At 42.3% G+C, this 27786-nt stretch overlaps 1 protein-coding gene across 32 annotated transcripts in view; it reads right to left on the bottom strand.

Annotated features, from left to right (window-relative positions):
- mrtfab (myocardin related transcription factor Ab) overlaps positions 1–27786 on the bottom strand; it is a 52385-nt gene that overhangs the window by 22848 nt on the left and 1751 nt on the right. For 6 of the 32 annotated variants that reach the window (XM_074619891.1, XM_074619903.1, XM_074619889.1 and 3 more), the window contains exon 3: positions 22087–22276. In XM_074619891.1, coding sequence (XP_074475992.1) covers positions 22087–22210 — 124 coding nt within the window. In that variant the 5' untranslated portion in view covers positions 22211–22276. Of the gene's footprint in view, positions 1–4516; positions 5510–17640; positions 17909–22086; positions 22277–27786 lie in introns of those variants that run through there. The other 26 variants (XM_074619902.1, XM_074619905.1, XM_074619908.1 and 23 more) reach the window with 14 other exon arrangements.

The raw sequence follows: 27786 nt of genomic DNA, 5'->3' as shown, positions 1-27786 counted from the left end.
GAAGTGTAACACACCACTGAGACTTCCCAAGCATTTCTGTGCAGGGTTGCGTCTGGCAGCACCTGTTCCTTCCCACTAACAAAGTGACATCATTGGCGCTCGCGGGCTAGCCAACCAGCTAGCCGCCCCTGCGTAGCTGCTGGCTGTGTTATGACAAAAAAATTCAGGCCTGGACAGAAACACTGCGAGTTCCACGGAATTAACGTCAGAGCCTGTGCAACTAAATGTCATTCTCTTTGGCTCTAAATCTAATATTTACTGTAGAGAGTGTATGCTCTATGTCGTGAGGGATCGGGCTAGCATTAGAGGCTCCCCTCTAGAAGCAATAACATGTCAGTTCACATTCTGAGACGTAAACACAGAGACCTAAACACAGCCAGGCAAGTGTATGTATATGTCGCACCAGCCACCAAGAGATTAATATTCCCACTTTGCCTAAACACACAGGCAAACCACTTAAGAGATTCACGTGTTGCCTGAACCCGCACAAATACAAAAACACACACACACACTGGCCGTGCCATGGCAGAGTGCGGGATCAGATGCCAAGTCACTTGGCACTTCCAGGGAGGAGGTTTATTCTGGGAAAGAGAAACTTACACTTTCCCTCTATCCTAGCCTCACATCTCCGTGCTCCCTCCTCATGTTCTTTCATGCGGTCAGGACACGCCAGTTAACTTATTTATTCTCTCCTGCACTCTCTTTCTCATTCCTTGCTTTATTCCTCCGTCTCTGGCAGTAAGTGAACTGGAGGTTGCATTAGCTGCTTAGTCCAGTGGCCACAGTGGCTTGTAATGGCTGCTATAACCAGTTTATCAACCGAACTGAATTGCGACAAAAGTAGAGACGTCACATATAGTATATAGCATGTAAAAAAAGACTTTAAAATGATAAGGCGTTAGCCACATTTTTCTCAGAAGTCTCGCAGATGTCTCACGGTGACACCTCATGCGTTCTAGTGGAGGTGAAGTGTGAAAAGCTGCAGTGGTGTTAAAACTGTAGACTGATGTCAGGAAACCCGATCATACGAGTAGGACAGTATCAACTAAATTATCTACGAATGAAAACATAAAAGCTCGGCACCTAAAAATCAAGCCAGAAATTGTCAGTACTAGAATCATAATCATAAGGTAATCTGACAATCGCTTCATCTAAATCAGGTTTGAGGGACATTTTGGTTAATTTAAGAAAAGGATGAAAAGGCAGGGCAGTTTTATTGGGATACTAGGCCACAGACAAAACTGGCCTCCGCACTCATAAAACGTTAGAGCCAAGCAACACAGAGACGACATTTACAGTTTTAGATAAAGCACAGAAAACAATGGTGAAAAGCAAGAGAGTAGAAAAAAAGCAAGCAAATTGTAACCTTTGATATTTGTAACCTGATAAATAAATATATATAACACATAACCACCGATCAAATCTCCAACTGATAAAGTTTCTGTTGATTAAATGAGTTAATCAAGTGATCATCTCAGACAAGTTCAGTGTTTAAACACAGCCGTCTCGCAGCTACAAACTATGACATACTACACACAGTAAAAAGTAAGGCATGGAAGTTAGGGAATCCTGTGTGCATACCAGGGTTATAATAGTAAACTAACACTGAAATTAAAATGAAAACAAGCACTGCAAAATATTGTTAGGAAATTGAAACTAAATAAAAACGATATCCTTTGAGTAAAACTAAACTGAAAAGATATTGCCAGGTTAAAAATAATAAAATAAAATAATACAAATAAAATAAAAATGAGCATAAATTCATTTCAGTTTTAGTTGTTTAGTTATAATATATCACTAATAAAAAAGGAGACAGCATGAATTTCTGTCAACTCTCGTGACATTGGACTACAGAAACTTTAAACATTATGACCATTCATACACAGTACTCCTACCTTGTATTTTGTATGTAAATGTAGCTACATACTTCTGAGACATTATAACTGGCCTTAACAAAAAACAAACTAAAACTACTGTCAAACTAACTCTTTCTGAAAAACTGAAACTAAACTAAAACTAGCAAACACACTCTGAAAACTAACTAAAACTACACTGAAATCGAAAAAAAACAAAACTAAAATAAAATACAAATTAATTCAAAACAATTATAACCTTGGTGCATTCACTGACACAGATGTCCTATGCATGACTGTCCACTTCTGAACCCTTGATAATGTAAAAGTAGTTGGGAAAGAGGAGATCAAAGTGTTAGGTTTAAGGTTAGAGAGCCGTCGCAGTGGGGGAAGGAAGAGGTCAGCGAGGTAGAGCCAAGTTCTTGGTGGCCAACTAGGCTAATCCTGCTGCGCTCACTCGTCATTAGATCTGTTCAAACATGTCTGAGTTTGTCACTGTCCCCGAAGACCCCCAGGCTTGGCACCGCTAAGCCCACACACACGGACCCTAGCAACACACGAAGGCAGAATGCTCTGTGCCCACACTGGGTGAAATAGCGGGCACAACATACATGATCGCACCGCCACACACTCGGCTAAGTCACGCAGACACTCTGTGCCGTCGTTAAGCTTGGCATTGGCGTTGGAAATGTTCTATTTGGAAAGCCTGTTAATGTTCTCCTGCATGAGCTCATCGTTTACACAATAGTGCAGTTTGACTGCATCTGTTGAACAGCAGAGAGAGCCTGACCGCAGCAAACGTTTCACACATCAGTGAGAAAGAAAAGAGGCTAGAGGGCAGGAACGATACAAGGTTAAGGCCACTCACACCTTGGAATCACTGTGCCACTGCCTTCGCACTGCTGCCGCACTGTGCAGGGAAGCCAGATGACAACGAGAGGGGATGCGGTGAATACTAATTATCTTAAAGTTCAAGAAGGACGCGTCAAATTCCCAGAGCTTTCATGGATTTATGCAATTCCTGTCACTCACACTTTCTCTAGACTTGATGCATGCCTCCTTTCAAGAATTTAGCAAAGGTTAGCTGTTAGCAAAAAGCACCTGGAATAATAACAGATGTGTTGTCTGTGTATATGCAGTGACACTGCAACATGCCAGCTGTTTTTATGGTGTTGTAAAAATTCCTTCCACCTTTTTTAATTCTTTCCCCTCTAAACGTTCTCCATCTTCAATCACTCTAACCTCACAGGAATGTTTTGTTTCAGCTGTAGTCAGTCATCTGTGACTCTGACCCTTGCTTGTTATGCTTGTAATGTCGGTTATAAACAAGCTGAAGCTTCTTTCACTGTTGCACTGACTGTAAACCATTCCAAATTAGGCTGCACGAGGCTTGTATTTGATATTATGTCACCGTTGGCTCGGTTCTCCTGAGTTTTCCCTTTCAATGGAAAAAGATGTTCTTGTAAGCCCTCAGACTGTTTGTTTTCCTCTCGTTTATTTTAGATATGTGCAAATCACATCTAAATTAAAAAATGTAATCAACTGTCACATCATCATAATTTATATAGCCTAAAATACACTACTACCACTACCACTACCACTACCACTACTACTACTACTACTACTACTACCACTACCACTACCACTACCACTACTACTAAAATTGAAAAGATAAAATCAGCAACTTCCAATCTGGCTGAAAATTAGATTTTACAAGTATTAAATATTAGTAGCTAGTAGCTCCAGTTTGGTCATAACTTAAAGAAGACCTATTATGCTTTTTTGCTTTTTCTCTTTCCTTTAGTGTGTTATATAACACACTAATAGAAACACTGCTCCTGAACTGCCTGAAGCGCCTCGCTTGAAGTCCCGCCTTTTCTTCCGTAACATGGTGATGTCACCAAGTAACACATTTGCATAATACCTGCCTAGCGGCTAGCTGGCACGCCCTCAAACAGCTTTTACTAGCACTAGTAATGTTATGGAGCAATGTTTATATGAGTGGGTCCCCATTTTGTTTGTTATCATGCACGCAGGTGATGCAATACACGTTCCTGCCAATGGTTTCACACTATTCCACCGATCTACAGGTGCCGGTAATGTGCCAAGAAATGCAGCAACGTGCCAGCAAAGGCAGGAACATAGAAGACTGCTGGCATGTAAAGATGGCTGCACAATGGAGGTTTTGAACTAAAATTAAAAAAGGCTTTGCCATTGTTTTATGGAGGAAGGAAATACATTCAACAGGTTGTTTTTAGGTCTCCAGGATACACATAATTAGTTTTGGGGAGTGAACATTAATTTGTTTGTTTACAACAAAAATCCGCAGGGCACCTTTTAAGACTGATTATGTGCAATGTGACCTTAACATCACAAGCTCAGTCATTTACACACGTGGTCGCCCACACTTCCTTAATTTAAAATAGTGGCCAAGTCTATAAGTCTATTGAACAGGTTTATCGGAGAGAACAGATAACCACTTCTACTTCCTTCCTATACAGGCCGGTCAACCAAATCACTTATCTTTAGAAAAGCCCCATAAACTATTTATGTGAAGCCAGTAAGTCCTGATATGAACCTGAATCACACACACACACACACACACACACACACACACACACACACACACACACACAATCATATCAAATATCTTGCGTCCGTACTGACTATGTGTAGCTCCGGATCGCCCACCTTCTTTCAGGCTGTGATAGACAAGTCTTTCGTGATCCGTAGTCAGTCCTGCCTTCTCCATGTCTTCTCCCATTGGAGGAGAGCCCGGGGGGGAGGGCTCAAAAGACAGGCAATGGTTGGTGTCCAGCATTATCGTTCAGAAAGGAGATAAATTATTTGGTAAACATTGAACTTCTCATTCAAAAGGTCCTCCTCCCAAGTCCCGAATGTTGACAGTTTTGGCTGAAGAGGGGAGGAAAGAAGAGTCCTTGATGTGTCAAAACTGCACCAGCTGTCCCTTCAATTAGCTGTCCTCTCTTTCCAAGGGAAGGACGTGAATCAAATGCTTCGGAAGAGCCCCACACAAGCCAAAGAAAATCTCCTTTTTAAGCCAAAACGGGAAGGAAAAATGCTGCCTCTCCTTATCTCTCCAAGTGCCTCTCTCTTCTGTATCGGAGTAATCGATTGGTCTGTCTCAGATTCTCTCTCTCTTTCTCTACTTCCTCCTGTTCTCTCCTTCCCTTGCAGTGGCAGCCGGCGAGTCACGACAGCCAGCGAGACGGGGAAAGAAATCCACAGGAGCGAGTCGTTGGAGGAAAAGAAGAAGGGAGCGGAGGGGAGGAAACTGAAAAGAGGCCAGTGGCGGAGGAAGAGAGGACAGCAGTGAGCTCGGCGGAGAGAGTGCCCAGCGAGACTGCTCTGGTTGCAGCTCCTCCTGAATCCCTCACACACACACATACACGCACACACACACAAGCAGGGAGTGCTGCCGATAAAGTTCTCCTGCTCAGCTGTTGCCATTCATTCACTGTTGCAGACTGAGGGGGGCTGCTGCCACATTGCAAACTCCTCCCTATCAGACACATACACACACAAACACAGCATACAGAACAAAATCTCAGCACTGTCAAAGAGAGAATCTGTTCTTGAGCACTTTCTAGACGACACAGGCTTTCCTCTCCTAAAAATTGTGACTCATTTAATCTATGAGCAGTTTTTATTGGATGGGTGGGAACGGCAGTAACGGTTTTCAGTGATGACCTCATCCAACTTAATCGACCTTTGTCAAAGATGCTTGGGAAAATATGATCCTGGGATGATACACACCCACACATTGACTTTTAGAGTGATTGATTGATACCCAATCACCGCTGCAGTTCTGAAATGTCTTTTTGAACCATCTGCCCTTGAGGAAAGGCATTCAGACAGGGACTCTATGACATATGTTTTGAGAAGTCATAGAGTGGACCGGTGCGACCGGAGAATCAAAGCATCCTAATCCTGTCGGAAAACACTTTTTTTTTGCGGCCCAGTCCCGCCACCAAACTGTCTCTGGCTCCCACAGAATGCTGATGGTAAACCCCGACCATGGCCGCACCCCGCCTCCCCCTCTCTCCGCTCTATTTTAAATAGCAAGGCCAGCTGGCCATAAGGGGGCTATATTCAGCTTGGTATCACCTGTGCGCTCACAGGGTAAGGTTACTTTGAGGCACACACATCACTGCCTGCAAATATACACGCACGCAAACGTTTAAGCCACATTTTCCCGGACTGAATCAATGTTTTATGAGGCGTGACATGAAGGGAGATGCGTTGCTTTCATACCTTGCATTACACTATACATACAGCACAGAGAGGAGTCGACCTATTAATAAAATAAAGGCCTGAGTATAAATATCTTGGGATGCACGATATGGATTTTTTTTTCAGTCGATACGGATAACCGATAATTACCTGCTTCTCATGGCCGATACCGTTAAGATAACTGATAATTTGACTTTTTTTATTTAAAAAAAATTAGTTCATAACCTGTAGTTTATGCACATCCGAGGGTAAGAAAGGCTAAGATGTAGTGAGCAAAGATAGATGATTCAATATTCCATAGCCCTGACCTAACCAAATCTAACTGACATCACTATTGTTAACACAACAAAAACAAAGAACAGTTCTGACTTCAAATGTCCAGTTATTTTTTCGAGTAAAGTCATAAACTGTATAACCACTGTGACGTCACATATTTGTGTCAACTGTTTTGAAGCCTCAAGTTTGGCACTTTGGTCGTCGCCATCTTGGTTTTTTGCAACCAGAAGTGGCACGAGAGGGTGGAGCTAAGTACAACCAAACGTTGATTAAAACGTTTTCAGGCGACCAAAAAAATGAAAACACACTGTGAAAGGGTTAAAATTCTACGACGAAAAACCCGAACAAATCCCAGACCGGACAACGCCGTGGTAGCGACCTGTCAATCACAAGGTAGCCATGCCCTAAAACATCCCCCGCTTTATGGTCTATTTGACTCTAAATGGGACCATAATTTACTAAATGAACATCATGCTGTATTGAAGAAGACTTGAAACTAGCGATTGAGACCATAAAGTCATGTTTACAATGTTCACTGAGGTAATAATCAAGTGAGAAGTAGGCACTTCCGCATTGGCTTCAGTTTTCAGACCTGGAGATTGCCCACTGAACAATGAAACGTCCACACCGGCAACGACATGTTTGGCTCTCTAGTCAGCGTGCTGCGCTCGTTCTTCTTCTTCTTCTCTGTGTTCATTGGCGGATCGCAAACAAACTTTAACCGATGCACACTGCCACCTACGCTACCGGAGTGCGTAGATGCTGCGCTTCTTAAGTCAATGAAAGCAATTTGGCTTTGTATTTTTAGCCGATAATTTATCGGCTAGAATTTCCTCATTGGAATAATACATAATAATATAAATTTCCCATTATCGGCCGATAATATATTAGGCCCGATATATATCGTGCATGCCTATAAATATCAAATACGTCACAGTGTGTGACATTGTGGCTGACCAGTATAGAACACCTCTATCACACACGTGACACACGCACGACCCCAGTGCACCTAAGAACACAGACACCACCTTGAACAAACGGTGACTGGCATCTACAATAACTGTCTGTTTATGAGTGTGTGATTAAAGTCCACCTGCTGTTATGATTCACTGTCTGGGCAGGAAACACAGAGATGACAACACACACACACACAGGGATTAGGATGTCGCCGTGTGGGTTGAGCCAATCTCAGCGACACACACGCACGAATCATCATCAACTGACACACAGCATGTCAAACGTGTCTGTTTATTTTCATCCTCGGGGATCAAATCCGTTCACATTTTCACTTCCTGCCACTGAAGTTTTTCAAGTCTGATTTTGTGATTCAATCTGTGTTTTTATACATAACAAAACACATGGGGCCCTGAATCTCATGGCAATATAAACATCATGGGAGGACGACAATTTACAGCTTAACAGCAGCGTTTAAATTCTGTGTTGTTTGATAATGTCATTGTAACCTTGACCGACAGGGTAAAGAGGCAGTATGCATGTTATGGTTTTAGGGCGTAGTGGTCATAGTGTGTGGGAGGGACAGTTATGTTCTTTCCCATGACTTGACTACATCTAAATTAGTACTAGGTGTGGATGGAGGACTAAATAATTAGAAACTATTAGAGACTTCAGTCATGCTAACAACTCTGTGAGACTGCACATACATGTAGGCACAGCTGGGCTTTGAGCTCAACGCTACCGCTTGTCAACATGCTCACAATGATAGTTCTAACCAAACGGCAACCTCTGGTGCAGTTCTTCAAATGGGCACTTGACGCTGGCTCTAAAAGTGAGGTCATGTTAAAATTCCCAACTTTACAGCAGAAATAAACATGTTTACAGCCTTGTACAAAACATGGTTTTGGTCTCTATAGCTAAATTCCCTTCATTTCATGACAACTGTACGGGGGATACATTTTTATTAGGGCTGTCATAATTGACGTGATAACGCAAACTTGTTTTAACGCCACGATGCCGACGACTGGAGCCGCCCACTTTAGCTTCACAACAGCCCTTCAGAAACTTATGGGTGACGTCACAGAGACTACGTCCATATTTCATATAGTCTATGGTTCTATCATGCTGATGTTTAGCATGTTTATTCATCCTCTTGGGAAGATTTCAGTCTGAACTAAAGTGATGAACCTAACTCCCTAGAGCCGCTGCCATGGCTAAATACAGCACAAAGACTATGAAATATTAAGTGTGACCGGCTCGATTCCCAGGAGGATTGCCAGTATTTAAAATGTACTACTACTATACGATGCTTTTGCTTGCTGTTTATGTAAAGTATTCTAGTCACAACCATTACATTGGGCCGTGATGTTAACCTTTAGCAAGAGAAATTAGCTGTCACAGTTGTGGCTTTGGGAACATTCCAGTGAGGCTAATATTTGGCCTTGGACATCCTTATCTGGGTCTTTCTTTATCGGTCACTGAGAAACATTTCTGGGAATTAAACAAAAAGAAAACACTGCTTTTTGGGCATCTAGACAGGATATCATTATTGTATGAAGGTCTTGCCGCAATAGCGACTCCAAGACTTCCTGTGTTGACGTGTAAATTAATGGAAAACTCCCTCACAGCTTCCAGTCGGTCATTATAACCTGGACCACCGGGAACATGAACATCCAAAACATTGGTTGTTTTCTTGTAAATGAAATGGCATCTATTCATGCCTGTTTTTGGTATACTGAGATATTTTTTTCTATTCAAGTCCAATCTTGTTTAGACAGGCAACAGGCAGACATGCAAGAACTTAATTTGAAGAATCAGAAGAGGTGCCTGAACTGAAAAATGCCATCTACACCAGTCTTAGATAAAAAGCTGAAGACAAAAAAGCAGACTAACTTGCAAGCAACCGCCACCGAGTCCAAATGTCTCTGGCTCCGTGTGCATTGTCATTTCTTCAATCAGAACATAGCAACATAATGCAGTATACAATAATTAAGAAGATAATGGAAAGACAAGGGTTGACTAATACTGTCAGAAACAGACTTGACACTAGGTTTAACTGTGTGGAGAGCAGTACATTATCACTTTTTGTCCACTACTTGCTATGGCATCCCAAACATCAGCCCCACAATTAAACAGCCAAGCAGCTGCTAAAACATGACCTCCAAGTGATGCTTTTTTATCTTCAAAAGATGGCTGAGGTTGAGTGGATAAAGGGACTACAGCCTAAATGTTTTGTTTCTTTTATTATTATTTTCCCAGAATGTCCTAGCCTTCTAGTCAAAAGAGAGTTTACCAAGAACACAACTGAAGATAAAGCATGCACCAAAAAGATGAACCAAACAAAAACCCTGATCTGCCGATAAAACCAACCAGGCCATGCACTAGTCTACCACGGGTCAGACACAGACACATTAACATTCCAGCAGGGAAAACAGAAGGTGTTTTTTTCCTTCACTTCCTGGTTCCCCCTCCACCCCCACCCGCTCTTCTGCGGAATTTACCAGCACTGTTTGCATTTGGCTGTGACTCAACACTGACATCAGGCCCGTGACTTCTTAGTGTTGATCCACTGAACTGCACAGAGACACAGCCTGAGGAATGTAGTTAAATGATAACTGAACCAAGGCGCTCACACTGAGGAGGCTGGTAGCTGCATGTGTGTAATCAGAGGGAAATAATGTGGAGCGGTGCTATAGCAAACCTGCACTTAATCACTTACTGTACTCTACTCACTCTGTGCTTGTACTGGAAGAGGTAAACTCACCCCCAGAAAATTGTAAGCCGACTCTGCATGCATCTGCAGATGAAGCAGTTGTACAAGTCCTTCTGGGATATCAGATGTATAATCCTTAACTGACCCAATGCTGCACTTTAGTTTAGTTCCCATGAGGAATCATGTTTGATTCTCTTTTCCACTGTCATAGTTAACAAACAATACACTACTACAATGTCTAGCTGCTTCAAAGGCAGAGTTCTGTTTTGCAATGTGCAGATTTATTAACTACTACCATATCTTCTAGAACGAATTGTCACTAGGGGTGTGAGTTTTGTGATACAGTATCAATTTTTAATTAATAGTTAACATGCAAAGATTAACTCAGTTAATAATTTATTTCATTTGCAAAGAGATGTGCCCTCTCAAAATAGTACTATGATGTTGGATGTTACAATTACTGTGATAAATGCAAATCCCAATGTTCTGATTGCATAAAAAAGTTTTTTTTACTCAGATTGTATGCATATGTTGTGTTCTTTATACTATGACAGTTTTCCTAAAATTAGATTTAAAAAAAAAAATCACAATACGTCACCTTGCTTACTGTATTGCAATATATTGAATCGCATGACTTTTTACCAAATTGCTTGTGTAAGATTTATATTCTAGTCACTTCAACACAGTGAGGCATACAGCTTATTAATTAAACACTAGTATCGGATCGTTACTTGGTATTGGCAATACCCAAAGCCCAGGTATCGCTATCGGTATTGGGACGGAAAAAGTTGGATTGGTGCATCCCTACATTATTAAAGAATTTCCATACGAAATATGTTTATTTTAAATTCATGTGTGTGCATATCTTTGATATTCAACTTGTTATGAGTTCATAGGCACCAAATACTTGATTGTGCTCCTTGTAGTTTCTGAGATACAGCCATTATCTTATATTATATCTAGTATTTGGACACATGGGACAAATGTTTTTTTCCTTAAATATAATGGAGTCAAAAACAGTAGTCCCATGTGCCCAAATACTAAATATAGTTTAATGAGAAAAACTCCCCTTTCAGCCAAATGGTTTAACTCATTTTGAAAATGTCTTCACATTTGTGCTTAGGTAAGCCCAGAGAACACTTCCACCAAAGGAAATTAAAAAAAAAAAAATCACTTGTGGGCACAAATGGGTTAAAACAAGCACATCAATAAAAACGGAGCCTTCAGCACATCCAGATAGAACACACCCAGAGCACTATAGGAAATTAAAGCCATATGAACACTGGTACATGTTGTTGGGAGTAAAGAAAAAAGGTACTGAGTAAAGTAATAAGAGTGCTTTCTACATGGTCAAAGGTTCTTTGTTGACCAGTCTGCTGTAGCACCCCGTCACCGTGTCACACCTTGTCAATAAAAAGCAGTCCAACTATGGTCTTATTGTAAACTGTTGAAGGAGAGAGAAGCGTCTATAAGAGCACAAGTGCCGAATGAAAGGAGAGGCATAGACCAGCTGGCAGCTGTTTGCATCTGGTAACATTAACCTTCAGGTAAACCAGAAAGGACTGAAGGAGGGATGGAGGAGGAGGAGAAGGGGAGGGGGAGGTCGTGTTCAGCAAAGGAGATTTTCAGAGCTGAGAGAGAAGAAAAACAGAGCCGGAGAGGGGTGTTCCCTGTCCAGTGGTGACGGCTTTGGAACAGACCGTTACATAACCCAAACATCTGAAAATCATTTTTACTGTAACAGACCCCCTTTACCCCCTGCCCCACTCAGAGAGGAAACACTGCTTTCTTTTCTTCTTTACGACTGGTTTTCCATTTCAGTCCTACAACAACAACAGACTCCTAGGCAGACTGGCTGCAAAAAAAAAAAAAAAAGCCGGCCGAAGCCAATTACCGCAACGGAGAGAAAAGACAAATAAAGTCAAAGTGAGGGTGAGAGCATGTGTACAGCGTGCAGACAGAGAGGGGTTTTCTGGCCTGGATATGAGGGAATCTCTCTGATACTGTATGTGTGTGTTCTTGTTGTTGTTTTCCTTCAGGTTTTCTAGGCGTCTTCTTCCTGCCTTCCCCTCCTCTCCTCTTTCTGTTTCTGTATATAACATCTAAGATAAGCCTGGCTGTTAATTTGCTGCAGTGACCGAAATTACAAGGTTTTTATTAGACGCCGACCTTTAATGGGGGCACAGGTTTCTATTTTATCTGAGCGTTTAAGTGAGACGCTGACGCTAAATGACGTGCATATGAGACAACATGTCACAGAAAGAAAGAAAAAGGTTAAAAAAAGGCATTCTGACACATTGTTATGTTCACCGCTTCCCTCCATTTACAGAAATCTACTCAAAACTAATATTTCCAAGGTATTGTACACACCTCCACCTCTGAGACAACTCATGGTTTGTCATGTGCAGATCTGGTTTATTGCTGATAAAAATCCCTGTCTTTCACTTTCTGATGCATCTGACTGATAAACCTTATCCGATCTTCGCGATAGACTTCCCTCGCAGTAACCACATTCATAAAAGTTGGCTTGTTTTTACCGAGCTACCACATTACTGAAGCTTAAAAACAAAGGCACAGCACAGACCGATTCAAAAAACATTGGAAAGAGTATGTGAACATGAGAATGAAGTGGTCTCGAATGACAATGACGAGTCTCTGATGACCATTTCAATCCAAGCACAAACAGCTGTGTTCTTTGGTCTGGTCTGACAGCGGGCACACACTGGCGACCATGTTCTCAGAGTATGAGAGTGACAAACTGATGAGGCAGGAGCCGAGCCCTCTGGTGACACTGTTGATGCTATCTAGTACTGTTATCAACAAAGTTTTCCGGCGAGAAAGACGGCTGGATTCCCACACTTACTTGGACATCAAACATTATTTTACTCATGATCTTGTCAAATCCTGAAATATGAATGAATCCTTAAATACGTTTCACACGTAGCCCAAATAAAGCACGTCTTGAAAACCTACAGCACCGCATTGCTTCCACCTCATGCTGTCATCAAAACTGAATTTCCCTCTGCACATGGCTCGGCGTCTGAGTCACTATATATCGACACAACAAGCTCACAGTGACCTCTGCTACATTCATCAGCTGTAATGTTAAGTGCGCCTTACTTGCCGTTAGCAGGTGAGTCACAGGCTAATGGCTTGTTCTATTATTCAGAAACACCGGAGCACGTTGAGTTGAAGACAGGGCACAGAGTAAACCAACTAGAGGATACATGTCTTCTGTTTGTGTGTTTGAGTGTTCCCGCAGCACCTGGTTTGTACCTGCTGTGATTCCAGGAACTTTGAACTGTGTGTGTGTGTGTGTGTGTGTGTACATGACTACGACTCTGAAACCCGCGAAGTAAAGTAAAGTAAAAAAAAAAATAACATCAGTTTAAGTGTATGTTATATTTAGAATATTTTCACCACTTTACCTCAACATCAGACAGCCCTTTCTGACGGGGATCTGAAGCCACTATCTATGCTCTTTTCAAAGCCACCAGACTACATTCACAAAAACAGTTATTTTACCTCGTAGAACGCGGGAGTGGCTGGTCTACCGCTGCATCGATCAGTTAGTTTGTGTGTTATTGTGTGACTTTTGGATCCGCACTAGTGTGGCGTCTACAGCAGTACATTGCTTAGCTTCCGTGCTGGTACTCCTGTCAGCTTCTGCAAACTGAGAGCATGATGACCATCATATAACTATAAGGATGTTTATATACTGTACATGTAGCAGCATCATCCTGCAGGTCAATTGGGAACAAGTTTTTAGAAGGGCTTGGGAAAATAGCATTTTGACGCTTAAAACATACATACTGTACTTGCACCAAAATTTGAATGTCGGATTTGAAGACATAAGGAACACCACTGGGAAGCTACAGAAAGATAAAACCTTAAAAAAAATTGCAGTAGTAAGTAAATCCGCCTCTTTTTCATTATCCCCTTCAGAAACAAGCTGTGGCAACACAATGCAATACAAGACTACTGCTGTGATTTTAAAAACATCATGTTGTAGCATGTTGTCTGCACAAGATGCTGCATGAATTTCCACTGATCACTGATTATAAATGTGCATATGTGAGTCTGTGCTGCAGCTATGAGACCCACCACAACATAGGTGCATTTATAAAAAGGAGTATACAGGCATTTACAGACCTAGACATGTATGTAGCGTGACATCTGTGGAAGCCAGAGTGGAGAAAATGTGCGTTTGCATGCTCAGCTGCTCCATGCTGCATGTTTAAAGACTGTCGCGAGTTTGCATATTATAAGATGTGTGCGTGTGTGTCTTTAAAGATCACTGAGCTACATGAGTGGGCTTGTACCTGTGGGTGGTGCAGGCACCATGCTCCTGTTGCTACGAGCAGACCTACGGAGCTGATAAAGCCCTTTTTCTTTAGCTGTAGGCTACAGATCTGAGTGAGGCTGCCTCACTTCTCATTATCTAACAGGAATTTACTGGATCGCAAATCAAAACATGCAAGTGTGTTAGTGCTTGTTGAAATACCGTGCTGTCAGGATGCACTGTAAAAAAAAAATGGAAGGCTACCTAAAGCCTGTAAGTGCATGTCCAGGTCTCTGCAGTGACATGAGTTGTGAAGTTTTTGTGTGTATTGGTGAGTCATGGGTAGCCTGTGGGTGTGTGTGTGTGTGTGTGGAAGCGTTGGACACGTTTAAGATTTAAGCCTCTCGCAAAACTTGCCTCAGTTGCATAAATATGTATGTTTATTAGACTGAAAGCTGTTTACATTCACCAAAAAAACTACGTCATTTTCACTCCTGTTGTTTAGACTCAGCCTGTGTCATAATGTTACTGGAAAGCTGTTTAATATGCTCCAACACGCAGACATCCACTTGTCATAAAATACACGTTCCTATTCAATCAATGATGCATGTACTCAAACTAGAATTACCATGGGTCAAAAACACGCTGCTGTCATTACAACATTGATTGTCTTGGGAATAAGGAGATTATCTAATGCCGTGACAGAGTCAGAGAGGCGAAGAGACCTCATGCAGCTGGACTGTGTTTGCTGCAGCTGCTGCGTTTGGAATAGATTGAAACACAACTCCCCCTTCCTTCCCTCCCTATGTCCTACAGTACTTTTTTATGTTCTTATATTTCCTCGTTCTGTCTCCTTCCTTCCTTGTGTATTCCTCATCTTTCTTGCCATCTATCAGTCTCTCTATCTCCTTCTTCCCTCTCTCCTCTCCCCTCCTACTCTCAGCCTGACAGAGTGCTGTTGGGCCTCTGCTGCTGGCAGCCTCCCAATCTGTTACATAACAGCACCATCAGCCTCCCTGAATCACTGCGGGGCTAGGCTAGCCTCGGCCAGGCTATATATCTTGCTATCGTATCTTATAAATACCGCCCAGCAGCAAATTGTATGTCTCTGTGGAGTGAGATTACTTTTTAATTTCTGATGGAAAACTGATCATTTCTGTCTCCTGTCGAGCACTAATGACACAACATGGCTACTGCCCATCTATTGTCATTATGCAAAGGGTGGGGACGAAGAGGGACGTGATCTTTATCTCTTTATGTTTACAAGTCTGGGTGAAGTAGTCGGCCAAATCCCACATTTAACTTGTCTACAAGCTCCTCACCACCAACATTTAGCTACACAGTCTAAATCCCAGTCCCTGTTCATATTTCTAGCCAATAAAAATCACAGTCAGGATCTCATGTTCACTGTCTGGACTAGGCTTTGCTTCGGTAGTCGGTGTTACACGGTGTTACACGGTGTTACACGGTGTTACACGGTGTTACACGGTGTTACACGGTGTTACACGGTGTTACACGGTGGCTAGGCACACACCGATTACATTACTTGCCCACCGCTGTTTTCCTTTTTTTTTATAGAAATAAAACCCATTTAGTTGATTTTGGCGTATCAGCGGCATGTTATTAATACATAGTCGGACGACGAACGCTACAAACTGAATGTGAAAGTGTCTGAACCACACGGACTCTCAGCACAGAGTAGCAGGAGTCAGATTACACACACTGGACGATGGCGGAGGATTTGGTTGTTAAAGCGAAAAGCAAAAGCGCCTATTTGGCAATACTTCGGATTTAAACCCAAGACTATAAGGGAACCATAACGTTAATGAGGCCATCGCCGTGCTGAGGACGGAGCGGCCACAGCCGGTGTGTGTGGCCCCGCGGTGAAAGCTGAACCGGAGAGGCCAGACACACAGCCATCCGACGTTAAAGATCAAAGTAAGCGATTTAAAGATATTGACCGTCATCTTGTCTTGCAGAATGTGCGGTGTAATCGGTAACACCGGTGTTGTCACGAGTTTATTAACCGGTAGGAAAATTTCCTCACGGTCACATCCCTTGCCTGCACCATTCTAACTTGCCAGTGTTTCTGCAGGTTTTCAATGCACACCGCACACTACAGCAGCCGATTTCCTTGATTAGTCCCTCTCACAGTTTGTACTGTAGGTGCAATCATCAGTGGAATCAGCTGCTGTAGTGTTTGGTTGGAAGTTGGAACAAAAACTTGCAGACTCTCACGCCACATGATTAAAAATCACTGACAGTGCTGGCACACATAAAACACTTTCTCCTTACATTTATCATTCACAATCCATCTTCTAGTCTCTGTAGTAGTGGCCGTAGTCCCGTGTCATGATCTGGAACAATCTGTTCTGACTGAAATGAGTGGGTCACTTCCACTTCAACCTGGAGCAGAGTCTGTGATGCCTTTAATCCAACGTCCCTCCCACCCCAGCTCCAGTCTCCATCAGTGAGCCCCGGGCTGCGCTCCCTGTTCCTCCTCCTCCCTCAGCCCTGTCTGGATCCTCCTGGCCTGCAGTCAGTCCTCATGGACTCCTCAGTGGTGCCTTGGCTGGACAGTTGGGGGTGTCACTTTCTGAGCACCACTGAGCAAAGCTATAATCATCAACCACACCTATTTGTCCTGCTCAACACCCTCATCTGACCAATTTGCCTCAGGAGTGTTCCCCACAAACCTGCCCTAAAAGCCCCGCCTGGTCCCTTTTGTTCTGGGGACCCTCTGAGGTAAAACCCTGAAACCTACATTTACATACTAGTACATACTGTATAGTCAAGTTGCCACTAACACAGACTTTTAAAATAACTGATTTTACGATGTACAGGCTCCACATCATTAACGGATTTGGTCAAATCTGGATGTTTGCAGTTTATTTCTTCTTTTAATAGAATTTTTCCTTTTACACCTCATTAAATAAGTGTTATAAAATAATAAATAATATTGATAAAGATTATCAGATTCCAGCCCTATATACTATCACTATATTACTACTTTACTCTCACGTTTGGTCGACAGTAATGGTACGTGTCTACGGTAAAGAATGTTTAAAGTTAGTACGAACATTTTTGCAGCTGTCAATGCAGAGCAGCCGTTCTCATACAAACAAATACAGCATACCTGAGAGTGCAGTGTCAATACACCTAACAATTACTGCTACATGCAAGCACTCACACCACACCTGCACAGTAGTAAGCAAAGCTCAGCTTCAGGCAGACTTCACAAGTAACTTTCAGTCATTGTCATCACTTTTTTACAGAAACGAAAGCAGAAGACAGCAAATGAACTTTACCTGTCGTGATAGTTATATCCCTCTGCACCATGCTGTAGGGAAGCCTCACCCTCCCGGCAAGACTAGAGATTCATAACTCCTGACACAAGCACAATGAACAGTGTGAAAAAAACTGAAGCTGGTAGAAGGCTGAAAAGAGAAGTCCAGCAAGAGAACAAAAAAAGCGACATTAAAACACGTTTTCCTCTCACCGGCAGCTGGTACTCCACAGGTAGCAGTGCACCTCACATTCCTTTACTCTGGACTGTCTGCCTACAAGTGTGTGCACACCTCGACGGAGAGGGCGTGCGCAGGTCTGAGTGTCTGCCCCTTTTTGCTCCTCTGTTAACAACAAGGTCCACCCAAAAGGTTTCCGATCTCTCCCGTGGCAACACCTTTGTTTTACTCCTGCTCCCAAAAAAAAACTTTCTCTGCACTCTCACAGCCAGTTTAGTTTAGAAGTAAAAATTGGAAAAGAACAAAAACCAAGCTGGTGCCAAGCCTAACCTCCTCATGTACAAGTAACACACTGCCTCCTTTCCCATTTCCCCTCGCTTTCCTTCTGTTCCCTCTCTGAGAAGTTATGCAATACTGCCATTTCAGACATGACCTCCCCCTTCCTCCTTCTTTTTCTTCTTCTTCTGCGGCGGCCCACACTCCCACACTTGCTCCTCCACCTCAAAGTTTTGAATGATCTCATTCTCAGTCACATATATCATAGCATGATCGCTTTGGTTTGCTGTGGAACAATCCAGAGGCAAGTTTGCGATGGGAAGACATGATGTAAATTGCTTTTAAGGCCATTTTCTGTTATGTCAGCCTTTTATGTCTTGAATCAAAGCTGACTCTCTCTCTCTCTCTCTCTCACACACACACACACACACACACACACACACACACACACACTAATGAACACTAGTGCATATGGGCCGAAACATCTGTCTCTGATCCTCATCCTGAAAAACATGTCTCTCTATATATATACAGTATATACACACACACACACACGTCCGTGACTGAGGAAGGAACCTTGTGCGGTAAACACATTGCATAACCTGGATGTCAGAGATAAAGCTTTGATAAGCTTCACTATGCGGGCATGCCATTCTCTTCCACTGGTACAAATGCATGCATACAGAAATGAACGTGCAGTCACGTGCAACGCATCTCTGCAGTCAGCGCTCTGAAAGCATCTCCATGTTAAGAGATCAGCTGCAGAAGTGCCTGCAGCGACATGTCTGCTTCTCGCTAGCAGAATGAAACGTGTAGGCCAACAAGGGCACGGGTTGTTTAAATTTGGGAGTGGTGGCCTCAGGCCGTGTGAGAGAGTCTGTGCCTTTGTGTGCTTCTGTGAGGTAAACAGGGTCCTGTGACATGCAGTTACGGGAACATGACCACAATTCTTAAACGATGTAAACATCACTTGAAATATTGTTCATGTAACGTAAATAAAGTCTCGTGTTTTTATCCAATCCCTTGCAGTCCGTGGTTAAAGGGTGTGTCCATCTGTTCTGTTTTTTCAAGTGGAAACGCCCACTCAGCCGTTAGCCAAAAGCAGTGACGTAGGTTACCAAAGTAAGCTAATCAAAGCTATTCAATAAGGCTATGAATAATGCGGACGCTAGCACTAGCACTAGCTCAGGCAAAGCTAGCTGTGCTAATTTTGGAAATAACTGAAAGGGTTAGTTCGGACTTTTTTAATTGGGCTTGTATGTACACTGCTGAGTTCTGCGAGGTAAAATTACTGCTTTTGTGAATGTAGTTTGGTGGCTTTGAAGGGAGCTATGTAGGGGCTTCAGTTCTTTCTCGGAAAGCGCTGTCTGATGGCGGCTGTGGACGGGAGCAACAGAAAAACGTATTTTAGCCACCTAAAAAAAAATCTATATCAGTTTAAGTGTACACATCCTCGCCATCAGACAGCCCTTTCCAACGGGGAACTGAAGCTATTATATCACGGTCTTCAATGCTACCAGACCCCATTCACAAAAACAGTAATTTTACCTCACAGAACACGGGAGTTGCTGGTCTACCGCTGCATCGATCGGTTAGTTAGTTCTTGTTACTGTGTGACTTTCGGATCCGAGCTAGCGTGGCGTCCACACAGCAGCACACTGCTCAGCTTCCGTGCCGGTACTCCTGTCTGCTTCTCCAAACAGGAAGCATGCCGACCGCCATCTACAGTATGTAATGTTAATTCATATGAGACTGTATATCTACTGTAAATGTTGCAGCGTCATCATGCAGAAACCTACGTCAGGTCATGTGGGGAAAAGATTTTAGAAGGGCTTGGGAAAATAGCGTTTTGACGTTAAAACTTAAATACTTTCACCAAAATTTTAATGTTCGGTTTTGAAAACATATGGAGCACCACTGGAAAGCTACAGAATGATATAAAAACCTCAAAAAACTCAAAATAATGCACCCACCATTTAAAGCTAGCTGCGCTGTGCCTCAACTTCTTTTTCTTGTGTTATTGTGCATTATTCTCTGCCACTGTTAGAGCCCTTAAAGATGGTAAATCATTTACTGGTCCAACCTTGCCTAACCTTCCTTTCCTGACAAATCAACAGCAGGTCAACATACTGCGTCTCCACAAAACCGTGTGGCCAACGCCCAGCTAGAAACAATGGCCAATGTGGCCGACACTTCTGATAATGCAAGGTGCGGCATATATGTGTGTAAGTCCCAGTTACACGATCCCAGGTCTGACAATGCTCTGATATCTCTGTTTATCTAACAAACTGTGTCCAACTTTTATTGAAGACGTTTAATAGTTCAGGCCAAAGTGCACCTACTTTTATGTGCGTGCAATAATATGCCTTTTGTCTCAAAACTGAGGGTGCTTTCCCACCAGTTTAGTAGAACTTGGTATCACCCATCTTACTATTTGATCTCACCTGGCACTACATACTGTAGCTGCACCAAATCAACTGAAAGTGCTTGTCTTGATCGTTTACCAACCCAGTTGTGGTGTGTTTTTTTTAGGTGTGATGACGTAATCAGAACCGACAACAGGAAACAACCTCGAAACAGGTTTTATGGGTATAAAAAGGAGAGAGATATTCACATCTGCAGGCCGGAAGTTGCTGGTGCTTGAAAAAAAACATGAACCAAGGTCTAACTGCTACTGTACGGTTGTTTTAATAGTGAAAAATGCAGGGCTGTCCTCGACTAAAGAAATTCTTAGTTGACTAACACTATTTTGTCGACTAATCAATTAGTTGATTTAATTGACAGATCTGGAAAACTGAGTTTCTCTACAAAGAATCACACAAAAGCACCGCTTTAAATCGTATGAGCTTGATGTGCTCATAGGTTTCTTGGAGAAAAGTCATTCAGTATGAAAAAGCATTGCAAAGACTTGATTCAGATTCATTTAAACCCCTGTCAACAAAAGCTCACGTCAGACATATTAACAACACCGTCCAAATAAAAACCTCTGAGTGCTTGTGACTTTCATTTATGAGCTCCGAATCACATAAATGAAGCAAAGTCAACTTTTCTACCATAGTTCAAACCAAAGGAAGCAGCTGCACAGGGAGCCAAGCGCTCTAAGCTCTGAGCTAACTCCATACACAAAAAAGGCCTACGAAGTCTTAAATCCACACATGAAACGTGCAGCACACTCTAATCTACTGTAACAAGAGGTCAGAGCAGAGGAGCAAGTCAATTAGGAACAGCAGCTTCTTCACTCCCTTCTTTTCTGGAGACTTCACTGCACACAGCCTCGTACACGGACACACACACATTCACAACACCCTCTAAAACTTTCTTGAACACCCTCCGCAGACAAATGAACAAGACGTACAGACACATCTGACATTTAACTTCTGCCTCGCAGATAAATGTTTTTTCCACTTTCTACTCAGCCTCAACTGATGTAACATGTTCCCCATACTACGTTTTTAGCTTGGGGGAACATATGTTGAATATAAGCCACCTCTGTGAAGGATGAGTAGTAATATGCCAAAATATTCACTTGGGCTGGGAGCAAGAACCTACGAGGTCGGCAGAGTGATGGCAGTGTTTCCTATAAATTCACCCTGCAGTTCAAAGGAAACCTGGCCCTACAGCCAGGAAAAAAATTATAAATACAAAATGAATTCATCCTCTGTTCATATCGTTGAGAAATAGTACATAATAGTAAATGTAAACATCCAAAAAAGAGAATGGGCAAAAGGTAAAAAAATGCAAAGCGGTTATTTCGGAAGCACTGTACAGCGCTTTATACAACTCTTACCAACACTTGTGGAATGAACAGTAGCATTTGCATTTTACTTGCAATGTGTGTTTGCACTATTTGTTTGCTCATCACAACGCTGGACAGATAGATGGTTGAGCTATTCTGCAGCAAAAAGTGAGCCAAGGCGACTGCGGCGGCTTCTCATCCAAATTCAAACACCAAAATGTCGGATTTAAGTGCTGGTAATGTGAAGAACAAAACGTGTGCATGCGCCACAGTCTCACCGTTCTTCCTCTCCTGCAGAGGTCGCGGGATGAGTCCAGGATGAAGGGACAGCTCCTGGAGCTCGGAGGTCACTGCCTCGCTCTGAGGGCTCAGGGCCAGGCCTGGCGTCCCAGCGACTTCCATGATGCTACCAGGACTTGGCCCCTCCCCTTTCTGTGGGTGTAGCGTTGCCAGGGTGACGGAGAAGACCTGTAGCAAAAAATAGGACATTGATAGTTTAGTGACTCATCAAAAGTGTGATCTTAAAGACAAAAACTACCTAGAATAAACAGGAATTATTAATCTAAAGGTGCAATCAGTAATACTTCCCTGGTTCTCTGTCCTTTGGATTTGGATTTCAATATCTAATTTAGAACAACCGTGCAGCATTTAATAGGCGCTAGAAAAACTTCAGTACTGATGCAGAGTTGGCATTTTATTATCTGAAAGGTAAGCAGCTTATGATCTAGCTACTGAGCACATAAGCATGCGGGCTAATATTTGCCTTAGATGCAAAATAGCAAACATCAGGTCACCACAGCATCACATTCAATATCATTTTACAGACATCCTATGGTATTTTCATTGTGACTTTCTAGCCATTTGCCAGTTTACAGGAATGAAATACATACATGGAAGTAAATAAAAATAAGCTTTTACTGCTAGTTTGAGTTTAGCAATGTGGCACCACCACACATGAGTCAGTTGTACTTTGTGGAGAAATATAGGGATGTCACCAGTGGTGTACTGGAGGGTATACGTGGGTATACAGGGTATACCCACCTCTTGTTTTGGTGGTTTACAGTATACCCACTTATCAACCAAAAAGCCATTGGAATAAATAGGAGTGTATACCCACATCCTCCTCGGTAACCTGCCATAACCTACCCATCTACCTAGTAGTACACCCACCTCATCAACAACCACTACACCACTGGATGTCACAATACCAAAAATGTAGTAGTCAATACCAATACCAGTGAAATTCCACAATCCGTTACCACGGTAAAAAACAAAAACAAAACAATAAATCCCATGTACTTCAACATACACTCCTTTATTACCGTTTGCATACTGTTTTTTGCGAATGTATTATTAATCCCTGATGAGCAACCTCAAGTTTCTCGTCAAAAACTAAATTTTATATGATTACATTTGGACACATGATGATAATGTTATAATTTACTTTCGCCCAAAAGGCCAACTATTTCTACTGAATATGACCGTATCATAATGTAACTCAATGCAACCTCTGTACTCCGTTATTTAGCCGAGCAGGACTGTGCTTCCCACCGGCTAATAAAGTTCGCTGTTAGCACAGGTTTGTTGTTCACAATGTCGCATCAATGTATCAGGGAAATTTTCTATTTTCCCTGGGATGACGGGATATCATTAGTGTCGAGCCCTGACCCTGGGACAATTCTGTAGAAAAACAAGTACAGCCACGTTTTCAGAATTTTGGCATTGACTTGGTGCCCAAGTATCAGTTTTCATGACATCCCCAGAGGTAATTATTGTACTTTCAAGTGTAAAATGTGGTAACGTTGGGTAACCTAGCCCCTCCTTTGTTTCATTTCATGCAGTTTCCCATAAAGGGTTTGTTTTATCACTTCATTAGTAGACAGAGTCATGTATTCGGAAATTTACGACATCTGATTGTCCTTATTGGCCAATCAGAGTTCAGCAAAGCCATGAAATAAAAAATAAAGATAAACGGTACTTGGGGCACTTTACAGGCTACAACAAGTCTCCCAAGTCTCACCACTCTTTCCCTCTCTGCCTGTGTTTGTCTCTCGGCAGGGCTGTAGGCTAGGGGATTAAATCAGCCATCAGGGAAGAATTTGCATGTTTGAGCTTTTACAACTGTTGCTGTGGCCGCTGCTTTAGAAAGGCAGAACTCTGTTTATAGATTTTTTTTTTTTTTTTTTTTTACTTCTTAACAACCTCAGTGCGATTTCCATGCATAAAACCATGCTTACTCTCGGGGCTGGAGGTATTTCATTATAGGAAGCTATAAATGATGGCCATGTGTGTGTTTCTGTGTTTGAGGTGAGTGAAAGTTGCGTTGAAAATTGAAAGTCTACTGTTCAGGTTAACTCAAGCCTTAAAGAGAATGTTTAGATGTTTATTCTCACACAGCAGCACATTTTACACATACATGAAGACTAAAATGTTGAGGGGTAAATGACATAACCACTGCCATGCAAACAAAGCCACAGAGAACCTTTGGCAGGACATTATGGACCACTAGTGAGTACAGACTCTTAGCTGAGTTTGTTGCAGTCTTCTCCTTGTAATCAAATCATTCTGGGCTCAAGTCCAATAAAAATAATGGGAATTTTCCTCTGTACCCTACATGAATGTACATTTCTAAGATCCAACAGGAACTTAAACAACTTTGGAAAAGGACTCTTGCCATGCACTACGTGCATTTAGCAAAATGCAAGCATTTAGTTTAGCTCAGGCTACTTGGTTTATACCATAGACCAGGGGTGCCCAATACGTCGATCGCGATCTACCGGTCGATCGCGAAGGTAGTGTGGGTAGATCACATGGCATTTTAAAAAAAAATGTAAAAATAGACGTCAGCCAACAAATTGCAACACTGTTTCACCTGAACTCATCTGGAATGGAGGATGAGATTTTGACACTACAAGCTGACATTCAGCTTAAGTCCAGGGCTCATGGACAGTTCTGGAACTTACTCACAGAGGAAAAGTACCTCAACATGAGGAAATGTGCTACCTCCTTGACTGCATTATTCGGCTCCACTTATTTATGCAAGTCAGCCTTTTCCCACATGAAGATTATTAAGTCCAAATACCGTTCCACCTTGACTGATGATCATTTGGAAGTGTGCTTGAGGCTGGCTATCAGCAGCTACTGTCCGGACTATGCATCCCTGGCTGATTCCATTCAGTGCAAGTCATCAGAGTAAGGTAATGACAAAAAATTTACAGAGTTATATTGTACAATATGGGTTCATGCAGTTATGCAAGGTACACCAACATATATTGTACATATAAAGAATACTCAATATATTTATAAATAAATATATGTTTTGCATTTTTATAGTAGGTAGATCATTTTGACTTGGTCATTTTATAAGTAGCTCGCATGCTGAAAAAGTGTGTGCACCCCTGCCATAGACTGTATATAAAGATGGACGACATGACAGCTCCTCTAAAGTGAAGCCAAAACATCTGGATTGCCCCCTGGTGGCTGGCTGCAGTAGGTCATAAATCCTGCCCCTTTCATGTTAGCGGATGAGACACGGGCCAAAATAAAAAGTCAAAGTACACGTCAAATACATTTTTCGCAAAGATGGTTTCTATCATTTAAGGTAGTTCTGATCACGCTGATGTGTGTTCAAGTGTTGATTTTTCCTGATGAGTTTGGTTTTAATTAGTTATTTGCTGCTATAAGAAGGGGGTGTGACGTCATGATTGACAGCTGGTGCTAACATAGCAGCTAAGTGGCTCACTCTAGCAAGCTGCAGCCGTGCTCGGCTCGTGATTGGCTTGGGCGGGTGTGTGGGCGGGACCTCAATACCGCTGCCTCAGCCCCCGCAATCACTACTGCGCAGACTCTGACTCCAAATGACGTCAAAATCTCAAGATGGCAGCAGTATCCGGGATATTCTGGCTTCACTTTTGTGCAGTGGGAGGAAGTGGAGACGCGTCGTCCAACTTTATACACAGTCTATGGTTTATACAAGCGACATAACCGCCTCCATACAATGTTTAAAGACATTTAATTATCACAATATTAATGTCTTCCGATATTGCTATTTGACAAATGTATGCTAAATCATACATAAACTGATGTTCAAAGCAATACGCTGTGCTCCACTGTCACTGAAAAAGTCACTGTTTGTGAGATCAAACTCTTTATGTGTGCCAAACATAAATTTGAATAACTCATTTTGTTAGTTTTACATAATAGCTCTCCCAGAATAGGGCCTAATCACAGCAGACATTTTGCCTTGTAAAACCAGGAAAAGCATAGGTGTTATAAACAACATTAACAATGGCTCTGTTCTATTCAAATGTCCCAGTAAGTCATGACAGTGTGACTGTGAGCCGGCACGCACAATAACACTACCCTGAAACTGAAGCAGCTAAATGGAACTCCGCCATCATCATTTTATGAGCTTGTCCTGCTGTGACTTGTCAAAATGTCTTCTGTGAGAAAGGCCTGTTATTAATTTGGAGGAAAGGAAACATGTTGAGCAATAATTATTAAGAAATTCAATACCCTTTCATATTGAATTAACGCCCAGCCCTATTTAGATAACAATGAATGAAAATGAAACCAAATGTGTCTGACTCTTGACGTGTGTTGCAATGCAGTTTGACACAGAATTATGTTAAAAGTACAGCAGCAGTAATGAGGGACTGCTGGGGATGAACATTGTGTTCATCTGTAATACAATTGGAGTGAAACGAAGGCTAAACACAAACCTGTCTGAGCTTAGACTAGCCTGGAGGAATATGTATGCATCGTGACCCAGGTCAAAGTTATTTACATCTGCTTCATGAGACAGATTTACTTGAGTAAGTCTGGTGTAACTGGTTATCTTCCTTGCTGAAACACCCCTGTGGACTGAACGGGGCCAGTAACTTGGGCGGCCCATAACTAATGGTTGTTTACAAAGGCAGGCCTGCCTGGCGGGTTGTGTGTGTTGATCTCTCTCTCTTGCTCTCTCTGCAAATATGTGTTTTTCAAGCCGTGGGGTTCTGATGGGGAGTCTGTCGTTACTGCACAGCGCCGGGCCTCAAAACAATGAGGCAGTGTTGTCTGATATGTCACTCTTCTCTCTCTCTCTCACAATCAGCCAGCATACACACGTCTGAATAGCGGCACACTAACCACATGATGCAATAAATGTACAGGCCTCAGGATGTCTGCAAGTTTTATCATGTCAAATTTAAAACATTTAAGACAATCTTTCCTGGCCTGTAGAGTATCATTTGAATTGTTTTGATACTAGTGCAGTTTTTATTAAAAAGCTCTTTTTGTTATTCAACAAAAAAGCCAAAGTTTTCAAATGTTAAAGGTATAGTTCAGGTGTTTTGAAATGGGGTTGTGGTACTTATCCATAATCAGTGTATTACCTACAGTAGATGGCGGTGAGCACGCCCCAATGTGGAGAAGCAGACAGGAGTTAACGTACGGAAGCAAAGCAATGTACGTAAAAAACAACATCAGTTTAAGTGTACGCTATATTTGAAATATTTTCACCGTTTTACCGTGCCATCAGACAGCCCTGAAGCCGTTGTATCCATACTCAGCCGTGCTGCCCTGTGAGCTTGTTTAAGTCACAAAATTGTTCTTCCCTAACTATTGAGAGGTGTCAATTTGTCATATGGATTTGAGCGTAGCATGACTTTGCATGGGATAAAGGAGATCTTATGATGGTGATATTAAAACAAATGTCACGGGCAGCTGGTTAGCTCAGTCGGTAGAGCGAGCGCCCATTTTTCGCCAAGGCTCAGTCCTAGCAGCGGTGGACCAGGGTTCGAATCCGGCCTGTGGTCCTTTCCGCATATCATTTCTCTCTCTCCCCCTTTCCAACACTCTATCCACTGTCCTATCAATAAATACTTAAAAATAACTTGAAAAAAAAAAAAAAAAAAATGTCACTCGACAAGTGTTACAAATCTTTCACCACCCTCACCTGATAGCCTCTAGTCAAAACCTTTGTACTGTCACGATGA

Source organism: Sebastes fasciatus, chromosome 20, assembly GCF_043250625.1.
Source record: "Sebastes fasciatus isolate fSebFas1 chromosome 20, fSebFas1.pri, whole genome shotgun sequence".
In the NCBI taxonomy this organism is placed as follows: domain Eukaryota; kingdom Metazoa; phylum Chordata; class Actinopteri; order Perciformes; family Sebastidae; genus Sebastes; species Sebastes fasciatus.
This window is presented reverse-complemented; position numbering and strand designations above follow the sequence as displayed.